The sequence below is a fragment of the Euleptes europaea genome, chromosome 2 (assembly GCF_029931775.1).
Source record: "Euleptes europaea isolate rEulEur1 chromosome 2, rEulEur1.hap1, whole genome shotgun sequence".
Taxonomy (NCBI): Eukaryota; Metazoa; Chordata; class Lepidosauria; order Squamata; family Sphaerodactylidae; genus Euleptes; species Euleptes europaea.
In genome coordinates this window covers 32,742,854-32,755,348 of record NC_079313.1, presented here as the reverse complement: position 1 = coordinate 32,755,348, position 12,495 = coordinate 32,742,854, and the positions used below count along the sequence as shown (strand labels likewise).

General features: G+C 41.4%; 1 protein-coding gene across 1 annotated transcript in view; it reads right to left on the bottom strand.

Moving 5' to 3' along the window:
- The window catches only part of CDC73 (cell division cycle 73), a 130,252-nt gene that overhangs the window by 102,724 nt on the left and 15,033 nt on the right, over positions 1-12,495 (bottom strand). The window contains exon 7 of the mRNA XM_056867500.1: positions 7,969-8,185. Within this exon, the coding sequence (XP_056723478.1) occupies positions 7,969-8,185 (217 nt within the window). The remainder of the gene's footprint in view (positions 1-7,968; positions 8,186-12,495) is intronic.

Genomic DNA, 12,495 nt, shown 5'->3' with positions numbered 1-12,495 from the left:
GTGGCAGACTCTAATCTGGAGAATCGGGTTCGATTCCCCCCTCCTCATGAAGCCTGTTGGGTGACCTTGAGCCAGACTCAGTTCTCTCAGAACTATCTCAACCCACGCAGAGGCAAGCAGTGGCAAACCACCTCTGAATGCCTGTTGCCTTGAAAACCCTACATGGTTGCCATTAGTCAGTTGTGACTTGATGGAGCACACACACACAGCGCAGCCTACTGTGCCTCATGGAATGCTGCTTCTGAATCACCTTTCCAGGGCGGCATGGCAATTGCTGGTGGAGGTTGTAAAGCCCTAAGTAAGTATGGTTTAGCATATGAACCCTTTGAATGCCGGCCAATGTTCGCATAGGCCCAGTAAGACAATCCAAAATAGAATTCCCAAGGAAAGGCCTGTGGTACCTCTTGCTAGCTATCACCTGCAGTCAGCAATCACCTCCCACTTCCTTCTCCATCCATAGTGGTCCAAGTTCTGCGTTACAGGAAAAGAAAGGAGATGGCAATTTCACCCAATTCTCCCTTCTCAGTGACTGTCACCCATTGCTTCAATGTACTCTATTGACAACAGTCCCTCAACCCTCAGTGAAATATCTTTGGCAAAGCAGTGAAGAGCAAAGACCAAAGAAGAGAATGAACCTTGGATTACTCATCGTAAAGGTTCTTTCTGTTCTGAGGTAAGAAGGGCATCTTCAGATTGGGTGATTCCTATCACTTGCTCGTGGAGGCAGTAACAGATCTTTCACTTTCTGTCTCCTGTGAGGGAATCACCCCCTCCTCCAAAATCCTTTTCCTGCCTAGCAAGGGGAGAGGACAGTAGACTGTTGTGTGTGTGTGTGTGCCATGAAGTCACAACTGACTTATGGCAACCTTGCAGCGTTTTTAAGGCAACAGATGTTCAGAAGTGGTTTGCCATTGCTTGCCTCTGAGTGGGTTGAGAGAGTTTTGAAATGTGACTGGCCCAAGATCACCCAACATGTGGAAGAGTGGGAAATCGAACCTGGTTCTCCAGATTAGGGTCTATTGATCTTAACCACTACGTCACGCTCACTCTCACAACAGGCTGCTGGTAGGCGGCAAAATTCACATATGGTCTTTGTATGTGTATGCATGCACTTCGATCTCTTTGGATTGTGTTTGTCATCTCAGTTCTTGTTGGTCAGAACATTGCATCATTTTGGAATTCCAAGATCTAGGCGCATTAAAGGGAAAAACTGCTCCCCCTACTCCTCCTTCATGTTTTGCTAAAGGATCCAACCCATCACTTTTTACTCTAAAAAACCCTGCATTTTCTCACTGTGTGGTTTTAACACTCATGCATCATTTTCAGCAACTATACAAAAAGTGGGAAAAATCCCTTTGGAAATCTTTATAAAGCAGCTGACGAGCTGAAAACTAGGGAGATGAAAGTCCATGTGGTTTGCACAGCTCTTAGCAGGCCAATGTGTGTGCTGTGGCTTACAGGTTGAAAATCTGCTGTCTGCATTTGTTCAGCTGAATACTCCACTATAGCAGCAGCATCCACGCTCCACAGTATCCATCTGCTGCGCCAGGGCATTTTTACATGGAAGAAACAAGCATCTGCTCCAGACAGTTATACCTAAAATGAGATTATGATCAAAAAGAATGTACAGACATGCCAACAGATGGTCCCATCAACTTACATAAAACAGGAGGAGGTTTTGTTGGATTTTTTGTTGTCGTTTTTTTAAAAAGTACAGCAACTCCAAAACTATATACCCGGACAAAAGTATGCCTTGAAAAAATTAAGACAGAAGTGGATGCAACCACCCCTCCACAAGTGGGGAGAGGATATACAGGATTCCCCCTCTCTCTGCCAATATAAAAGCAATGACATTCTCTGATGGGAGGAAATAAAAACTCAACAGGATTCCCCTGTCGCTGTGTCACAGCTGACAAACCCTGGGCAATCTCTGAAGCACAACCACTCAGAAGGCATTGCTCCATCTCTGACTTGGCAAAGAGGGCAGGAAGCAATATTAATTGGATTACCCTGCAGTAGCATAGAGGATGTCCATTCTGGGAGGTGATTCATAAAATATATGTAACTTCCAGTGCTGAGTCAAGAGTGCCACTAATTTTAATTCACAGGAGAAAAAAAAGTCCTTTGTTTCAGATATCAAATGTTTACAACCAAGACGCCAGGAATCTTGCCATAAAAATGCAGGACTCAAGTTTCCCTAAATATATGAAGAACATACACAAGAATGAACTGCGAGTACTTTAAAATCCATCCTCCCATTAGTGTAGTCCCAGGCAACAAAGACAGGGGTTTTCCCCAGCTCTAGTCGGTTGTCACATGAAATAACGTGGCTAGTGAGCAGTTCAGCCCTTTTGTCAAAAACATGTAATTATGTGTGGACATGCATGTGTAGACGTGTCACAAATTGTACAAAAATTACACAAAAATTACTATCATTTGCAGCTGTCACTGAACTCACGGCAGAGGAAACGTCTGAACCAGGATCTTCTAAATCATTGCTCACAGTCCCTATTTATTATTTACTTTCTGCCCAATGGGGACCCAAAGTGGCTCACATCATTCTCCTCTCCTCCATTTTATCCCTTGTAACAACCCTGTGATAGGTTTTTGTGAAGACTTCTTGCTAAATCGGTACAACAAGAAAGTCTGGAGTCCTGCTAGTCCCTTTTTGACACTTTAACAATTTTTAAATGGTTGACACTTTAAAAATTTGACACATTAACAATTTTTTAAAAATTGCAGTTTGTCAGCAAATCTCCAAGCATACTAACTGTTCAATGGGAATGATTGGTTTAAAGGAAGAACCAACACCCATCTGCTCTTACTGGCTGGGGCGGGGGGTGGGGGGAGAGAGAGAGAGAGTAACTTCTGCTTCCTTCAAAACCCCCTGTAATTATGGGATATTCCAGAAGAGATCTTTAGTCTCACAGAATAACTTCCAGGGTTAAATTTTACAGATAGCAGCAATGTACACTAAAACCATAAGAACCTTTTCCTGTGGCCCATGGCCTTTGGCTTAAGTTCCACCTTGTCCCACATGCGGTTTAACATCTACAAGAAGTCACTAGGAGAGATCACCAAGAGATATGGAGAACAGTGACACAAATATGTTGATGGCACAGAGCTTTCTATCCAAATTCAGTGAGGCAGTGGAAACACTAAACCAGTGCCTAGAGGCAGTGAAGGACTACATTAGGTTGACTGAACTGAAATTTAAACCAACATGACAGAATTGCTGCAGGTTAGAAGCAATGTCAATATGGGAATAGGCATGTAGCCTATTCTTGGTGAAGTTGAACTTCTCCCTAAAGGTTCAAGTTCACAGCTTGGAGGTGCTTCTGGAATCACTGACATTGGATGGACAGTTCATGGAGATTGCACAGGGTGTCGTTTATCAGTCTGTGCTGAATTGCCAGCTGTGGGTACTACCAGAAAAGGCAAACATGTTCATAGTTATGTATGCCTTAGTAGCATCCATATTAGATTACTGTAATGTGCTCTATGTAGGGCTGCCCTTGAAGACAGTACAGAAACTTCAGCTGGTTCACCATGCAGCAGATTAAGACCTTAGTAGGACTCACTGCAATGATATACCCAGTACTTTGTCAACTGTTCTGGCTTCATTTCTTTTCAATCCCTATTCAAAGTGCAGGATAGGACCTTTAAAGCCCTAAATAGCTTGGATACAAGGTAGGATTACTTCCACCTTTACCATTCTGCATAAGCCTTGAGATAAATGGATTGGGCTGTTCTGTGGGAACCTATATTATTGAAGATTAGGCTAGCAGAACTCGCAGGAAGTTCCCAGCACCCGCCCTCTGGAGGCGAGACACATCACTTCTCCAAGGTTTCCAGCACAGATTAAAAATGGTTTATACCAGGAGAACATGTATGTATGACTACTTTGCTCACTGCTCTTATTGAATGGATATAGCTGTTTATGGAACCAGATTTGTTCAAAAAATTTCAAACTATTGTAATGTTACAGTTTTATTGTTAACTTTCTTGTGTGCTCCTTGTGTGCAGAAAGGCAGTTTTAAATCAAATAAATGCATATTTCATTATTATAAATTATCTATATTCATGACTCAAAGCAAACAGAATGGATATTTATTTTCTACATTGTAGAGAAATACTATTCTGCCCAGAAACTACCAGCCCTTGCTTCTAAGATAGCTGAACACCCTTCAAACATAACTAACTTTGTCTATGGACTAATAGTGTCCTTCTACAGGTATAGAAAACCAAGTGGAAATACACTGTTTCAATGGATATATTTTCATAATGCAAAAAGCATGACCAGAAGTTCAGGATAATATTTCTAAATCGAATAAAGGGTCTACATAACAGCAAACAAAACATGTTCAAATTGTTTCATCAACCAATTAGTATGCAATCTTGCTCAAGAAATATATGAATTACACAATGAAACCTCAAATTAAATCAATTATTCAAATTAGCCTTTTTAATTGATAATTGAAGTTGCCTTGATTTAAATGTTCATGAGACTCATAATTCATAATGCTGGACACCAAAAAGAAATACTCAGAATTGTAGTCTGAATAAGCCGACAACAGGGGAAATCAGCGCTCTGAGCCTGCAACTGACTCCTCTGCTTCTCAAATTCAATTGTCCAGGTTATGATTTCACAGACATGGAACAAGACTACCACCTAGTGCTCAAAGAGAGAATGACTGGTTAATTGGAAAAAAACAGATCCCTCTTCTATGCTTCATGTATCTTAGAACTGTAGGCTTACAAAACAGCTTTAAACCAGCACAGCATCTTAAAAACAACCCAAACCCACGGCCGAAAGTGTGGCCATTTGAGAATGTAGGTTCTCTGCAAAGCAGAGACTGCTTTAAGAATGCCAAGCAGTGTAACAAAAAAAGTTTAAACTGAATGACACCAAGACCATCACTGAGAGTCATCTAAAGCAGGGCTTCTTAAAGTTTTTCCACTCATGATCCCCTTTTCGCCAGAGAAATTTTTACGCGACCCCGGGTATATAGGTATATAAAACAGGTATACAAATCAAACATTTACTGGTAATAAATCATAAAGAAATTTATTTTAAAACAATTCTTTGGTATACATATAATTTTACCATTTACTGTTGCCAAATTTTTTTGCAACCCCCACATTCAGTTACGCGACCCCATACCAGGTGGCGACCCACAGTTTAATAAGCTTTGATCTAAAGTGTTCCAGGCTACAAACTTTAAAAGAGTCAAGAATATCCAAGGGTAAGAATTCAAAAGAGGCCACAGTTGGTCAAGTTAAGGAGAAACTCCCCTTAGAGCACCACAGGCAGTGCTAGACAATTGGGAGTTGGGAGTTGCATCATTCAGTGAAGAGAATGCAAATGTAAACCTATGCTGAGGAAGCAAAAGCAAGAACAGATACATAATATTAAATGAGTACAGAAAGATAGCTGTGAGGCAGTGGTAAAGACTACAAAAAGGCAGAGCAGCAAAGAAAAAACAAACTTTAATCCTAGTTCTGAAACTGTGATGTGGTTCCAAATGGTCAGAAGCAAAAGGAAGAAAAGAAAAAGAGGAATGCTAAAAAAAAGGTGAGCAGAAAAAGGGTCACAAAGCCTGCCAGAAAAAGAACAAAAGAACCAATTCTGACTGCTTAGGGATGGGAGTAGCATTGTGTCATCTGTGTGTGTGTAAAGTGCTGTCAAGTCGCAGCCGACTTATGGCGACCCCTTTTTTGGGGGTTTTCATGGCAAGAGACTAACAGAGGTGGTTTGCCAGTGCCTTCCTCTGCACAGCAACCCTGGTCTTCCTTGGTGGTCTCCCATCCAAATACTAACCAGGGCCGACCCTGCTTAGCTTCTGAGATCTGACGAGATCAGGCTAGCCTGGGCCATCCAGGTCAGGGCATTGTGTCATCTACAGAACCCAAATTTAAAGTGCTCACCTATCCACTCAGCTGAAATTTACCTTCATAACTATTTCAACCACACATTCCCACCATTTGGTGGGCAGTTTGCTAGTAATTCCATAACAAAAGACAGATTGAAAGCAGACTATACTGTGCCCTGTTAATCTTTTTAAAAATCAAACCCAAATAATTTTGAACAAGTCCTTGCCACCAACATTTTAAACTATCTATGAATAGTACCAGTTTTTAGGATAAAATACACAACTAGATTATCGAGATAGCAAATATTGAGGATTACAAGCAGGGGCATCATTGTATCCTATGAAGTAAGTTTTTAAAAACAAATATTGCTGTTGGCATATCTGAACCAGACAATAGTTCAAGCTCGCGTGGACTAGAATTATAAGATCTGACAAGAACAGTCTAGCCGCCTCTCCAACACCACATTTAGTTGTCAATAAAATGATTACTTTAACAAGATCTTGATGTCATCTACGTTAGAAAATAATGAAGCTTCAGACTTCCCACATGCTCTATAAAACTTTCCAGTGTACAAGAAAATACTTATTGGCACTGAAGCAAAACATTTTAGGCCATTACTAATGTTCACTCATGAGGAATGAGAAAGATCTTTAAATGGTATGCACACAAATCAATGTATAAGCTTATTTTAGAATAATTCTAAAAGGTTCATCATTTAACTCCAAAGCCATCTCTCTCAGAAGCCCCACATGAACTGTAATTTATTTCTAAGCATTGTTTGCCAATCGTCTGCCTGAAATAATCAAAGCTTATACCTCCAGTTGCCAGTATCTGGAGATACCATATAATTTTCACTGGTCCCACCCACCTGGAAATTGACTAAAATAGATTCTGAATGTTTTTCAAAAATGAAGGCTTTTCAGTTTACACTGAGCTTTGGTAGCCAGAGACAATTCAGGGTAGGCAGCAGAACATGAACATTTATTTAGTTTCATATGTTGGTTCACACACATTTTCTTGCCACAGCTTTTAGGATAGTGACAGCAACAAATCTATGACCCAGTTTGGATGGACCAAGGTTTTAATTAATGAGACTACACACACCCTGACATTCTGAATACCAGGCGCCCCAGGGAAGCAGCAGGGTAAAATACATTTGCCAACCCAAACTAGAGTGTATGCTCCAAAACTCACTTTTAGAAACTAGTCAAATTAAGTTTAAGTGCATAATAACATGCATTTTAAGAGGAAGTCAGCAACCGTCAAACAACACTAAACCTAGGTAGCAGAGGTGGGAAAAATATACTGGAGGAACAGAGGACAATGTAGAAAGAATCCCATGGCCTAATCCCCTAAATCCTGGTTCTAGTGTTAACATCTGAATCAAGCCTGTATTTTCCCACACCTGAATCAATCCCATTTATTCTTCCCCTGTTCACAATTACCAAGGTTCAGCACCTAGCTTGCTTATCCATCAGTATACAAGTCTGGTAATATCCCAATTATTTAACACACTGATCAGTGCCTGCTGCCGTTCTCTCCAATCTTTGAAAGATACACATCAATCTCACACCAATCACATCTTCATATTATCCTTTGGTCTTAGTTTAACGACTACTTGCCAGTACATAAGAGGAATATTAATCTGTTTTGATAGCACCAAAGAGCACCTCTATTTCTATTTATTATTCCTTAAATTAGCACAGAAGATAACAGAGGTATAAAGGAAACAACAGTATCTCCAGATGGGACTTTTGAGGAAACAGTGGGGTTTAAAGCATCTTTATACAAACAGCCCATCTACTTTGTCAGCTTTGTCTACTCCCAATTTTAGCGGGGAATAAAATCAAATTCTAAAATGGGAGCTTAGTGGGAAAATCCTATGATATTAAAAGGTTTAAATGAGACCAACAAGCAACCACAATAACCAAATTACTGTTAAACATAATCAAGACACAAATGAGTTCCAAAGATGATAACTGGTAATGTGCGCAGTCAGGTGTCCGAATGTACTTTAGCTTAATTATTCAGTTAGATGAACAAAAAAATAATCTTCCTAGTGGCTGAAAACAAATATGATGAATGCACCCTTACCTTCCCTGTGCTTTGTAAAATGGTAGTTCTCGTCCTCCACACCCTTTCCCTGCTGACAATATCTCTGGTTACGTCAACCTCTGCATCTACAAAACTTCGCTGTTTAAGAGCAGTTATGTCATCATCCAAATCCGTCTTGATAGTGGACCTTTTCTTGGCCATGATTTTGGCTTTGATAGCAGCAATTTTTTCCACAGACATCGCCTCAGACAAGGACCTAGAAAAACATTATTGTAGAAAACAAAGTAAGCACAGTTACAGGCCAGCACTTATATGATTCAGTTGAATGGTCTGAATGAGTGTTGAGGCAGTACAAGCAACAATTAACCAATTAGTCTGGAAAATTACTTTCCTTAGTTTTACAACAAAACATCAAAGTATTATTTTGTAGAAATAAACCAATTCACTCTCCTATGGCTAAATCTGGCAATTTCTACACACTGAATGTCCTGTTAGTCCTCCCGCCCGACAAAAGACTCACAGAATAAAAAAAATACACATACCAAAAGAGAATGGGGAAGGAGGAAACTGAAGCAACATACCAGAGTCCCATTTCCATCTTCTGGCTGAAGACAATATTTTAAGCTTTATGTATTTGCAATTAATGGTGAGTGAAGGAGACTCTTAGTGGCTCTGTCACTCCTCTGAATTTACCCTCTTCCCCATATTCAATACCAGAAACATAAAAGAACTATTAAGTTCTTCTAGTTCTGTGGTCTCTTCCCTGTCTGGCCAAGATTGACAGGAAGACCTAGCATTGACTAACCCATGTCATGAATGACAGGACTGAGAGGGTGGTGCGATGAATCCCAAATATAAGAATTTGTGATAGTTATCTACCATTTGTCACTACTGAAGACCCTAACAGACAATGAACTTGTTATACAGACTCTCATCTACTTAGTGATAAATCCTGACTGGATGCCTAAAAGGCAAGAAAAGCATTGTTCCTACCAGCATCTATATATGTAATAGCCACAAGTGGGCTTATGTGCAGCTATCGAAATTCGTAGATTGGAGAAAAAAAACTTCCTGTCATTGTGGGCCCAAACTTGGGGGACTGCAAGAGAAAGAAATGGGGCAGGGGCAGGAAGGAAGGAAGGGAGGGGGCAGAGAGAGAAATAGTGATTGTGTGGAGGGTAGAATGAGAAAATAACAGGCATTGTGGAGAAAATAAGAGGTATGGTGGGAGGAAGAGAGAGAGAAATAGGGGGAGAGGGGAGGAAACCAGTGTGGGGGGGAATGGGAGAGCCACTCCCACAAGTTTCTTGCAAGTTCCCACATGTACACATAAGAATTTGAGAATTCATTTAGTTTCTCAGCAATCACTTTATCCTCACTTAGTGTACCTGTACTCCTATTGTCATCCAATAGTCCCACTGCTTTCCTAGCTGGTTTCCAGCTCCTAATGTACTTAAAGAATTTCTTATTCTTGGTCTTGATGTGTTTAGCGATATGTCCGTCAAAATCTTTTTTTTTTGCATCTCTAGTTGTTTGCTTGTATTTCTTTTGTGCAAGTTTGTGTTTGCTTTTGTTTGCCTCATTTAGGCAAGCCTTCTAGTTTCTGAAGGAAACCTTTTTTCTCTAATAATTTCCTTCACCTTACCTGTTAGCCATGATGGTGACCTCTTGGACATTATACTACTTTTCTTCATCTGTTGTATACAATCTAGCTGAGCCTCTAGTATTGAGGACTTGAGTAACCCCCAAGCCTTTTCCAGATATTTAACCCTCCTAGTTGTTCCTGTCAACTTCCTTTTTACCAGGTTTCTCATTTTAGAGAAGTTCCCTCTTTTAAAGTCAAATGCAATTGTTTGAGTTTTCCCAGGCATTTTCCCACAAACGTATACATTGAATTTGATACCTTTGTGGTAACTTTTGCCAATTGGTTCAACCACATCCACACCCCACACTACGTTACTGGTAGCACCACTGAGTATTAAATCCAGTACCGGCTCCCCTCTGGTTGGATCCATGACCAACTGTTCAAGGGCACAGTTGTTGAGGATGTCTAAAATGTTATCTCTTTGGCCTGACTAGAGCATGCATTTATCCAATCAATATGAGGGTAGTTAAAGTCTCCCATTATTACTACTTCATCACCTTTGCATGCTTCCCTTATTTCATCCTCCATCTCTAAATCACCCTGAGCCTTTTGGTCAGGAGGCAGACAGAATGTCACCAGTACTAAATTACCTTTGGGGCCCAGTACTGTCACCCATAAGAATTCTGTGGATGAGTCTGCCCATTTTATGGTTTCTAGTTTATTCGATGTCCATAGCAACACCCCCTCCAATACGCCCTTCCCTGTCATTTCTATAGAGTTTGTATCCAGGAATGACCATATCTCACTGGTTCTCTCCCTTCCACCAGGTTTCTGTAATGTTATATTTATGTTTTCCCTTAAAACCAAGCACTATAATTCCCCCATTTTTGCTTGGAGGCTTCTGGCATTGGCATATAAATACCTCCACATCTCTCTCTCTTTCGACTTGCCTGGCATGTGTCCTTCGGCTCCGTTAAGAAGCTATCCTGCTTTATCATCCCCTTTCATATCCATCCCATCCCCATTTGGGCAACCAGAATCATTTTCCCTTTGTCCATTTGCACTGAGTCTGCCTGAACCAGATGCTTCTCAGCTCCTGTTGGCTTTCTCTCCAGGTTCAGTTTAAAAGTTTCTCTGCCACTTTTTTAATCTTACGTGGCAGCAGTATGGTTCCATCCTGGTTCAAGTGGAGCCCATCCCTTTTGCACAGGTTTGGCTTGTCCCAAAATGTTGCCTAGTTTCTAACAAATCTAAAGCCTTCCTCCCTACACCACCATCTCATCCAAACACTGAGACTCCCCAACTGTGACTGTCTAGCTGGTCCTGCACATGGAACAGATAACCTTTCAGAGAAAGCTACCTTGGAGTTCCTGGCTTTTAGTCTCTGCCTAGAACCTAAATTTGGCTTCCAGGACCTGAAGACTATACTTCCCCACATTGTTGGTGCCAATGTGCACCTCAACCACTGGCTGCTCTCCAGCACTATCTACCAAACTATCTAAATGACAGGTTATGTCCACAACCTTTACACCAAGCAGGCAAGTTACCATGCAGTCCTTGCGCTCACCAGAAACCCAGCTGTCACATTTCTAAGGACTGAATCTCTACAAGAAGCCCCCCTACCCTCAGAGGCATCTCCTCAGTACAAGAGGATATCTGTTCATCCACCAAGGAAGGGGTCCCTTCTAAGTTACCACAACCCCTTACCTTAGAGAGATTACCTCCTTCACCAAGGGCTTCATCATCCATGACTAGCAGGGAGCCGTCACCCCTGGGACTGGGATGCGACTATTGCATAAACGGAGTCCTTGCCTACCTCTCTCTCTGCCTGTCTCAGCTCCTCCAGTTGAGCTACCTTGGTCTCATGGAAAGGAACTCACTCCTTGAAAGCCAGGAGCTCCTTGCACTGAACACACACCCATGACTTCTGTCCAGTGTCACTCTTTGGTGTGTTTACCCTGGAGATGAAAAAAGATAGGTGCCCTGCTCTCTATGCCCTGTGCTTCTCCTGTACTTTGTTCCAATAACCTGATAACCTTTAAAGGTTTACAACCTTTAAAACCTAGCTTTGTTTAGGTATTGCCTTAATATCTACAGCAATACTAATAAGACGTAAGGTGCTACAGGATTTTTTCCCCACTCTATAGGGTCCCCAGGCCCGATCCCAGGCTAAGAGCCCCAGGGTTGTTGTGAGGATAAAACTGAAGAGAGGAGATGGATGTAAGCCACTTAGGGTCCCCACTGGTACAAACAGAAGCCACTGGGCCTACAAACTGATGGCCTTGCCTAGTGTTGGAGAGCTTTTCCAGTGATGGACACAACTACCTAATCTTTCCCTCGGATGGTAATTTAGATAACTGAAGAACAAATGGCCTTTCAATTTAACGTTCTCCTTTAAACTATATCTAGGCTATGGATGCATGTGTGCTTTTTAAAGAACACCTCTGAGAAACAAGAAATAACCACTCCTTCAGCAATCTTCCCCCGTACTATTTGGTACAAGCTTGTTCCATGCTTATAGAAGGGAAGCAAGCGGTTTTTCAGAAGCAACAGCTAGACAAAGAATAGGGTATGCAAGAAAGAGGCAAAGAACTGTGATTGGCTTTTGATAGCATAAATCCTACTGCTTGCTATATGCATTAAATCTACCTATCATGCCTGGCAGTGCTGTCCTGTGTGAGGTATGTGGACCCTCAGGAAATTCAGAGGTAAAGCTGCAGGCAAGTAAGTTGTCAGCCTGTGATGTGGGCAGGCCCCAAGTTGCAGGCTTCAACAAGATTCTGCAGCTTATCTTTCTAAACCTTGGTCCCATTTCCCTCTTATTAATAGCATCCGATTTTCATTAAGTATACTGAACCTGCTATCATCTTTAGAAACTTCTCCATCCCCTCGCTGCTTTCTTTTCTCAAGTCCAAAAAAGAAGCTGTGAAACTGACTTGCCCAGGGTTACAAAGTATTCTGGCAGGCTGCGATTTAGTCTT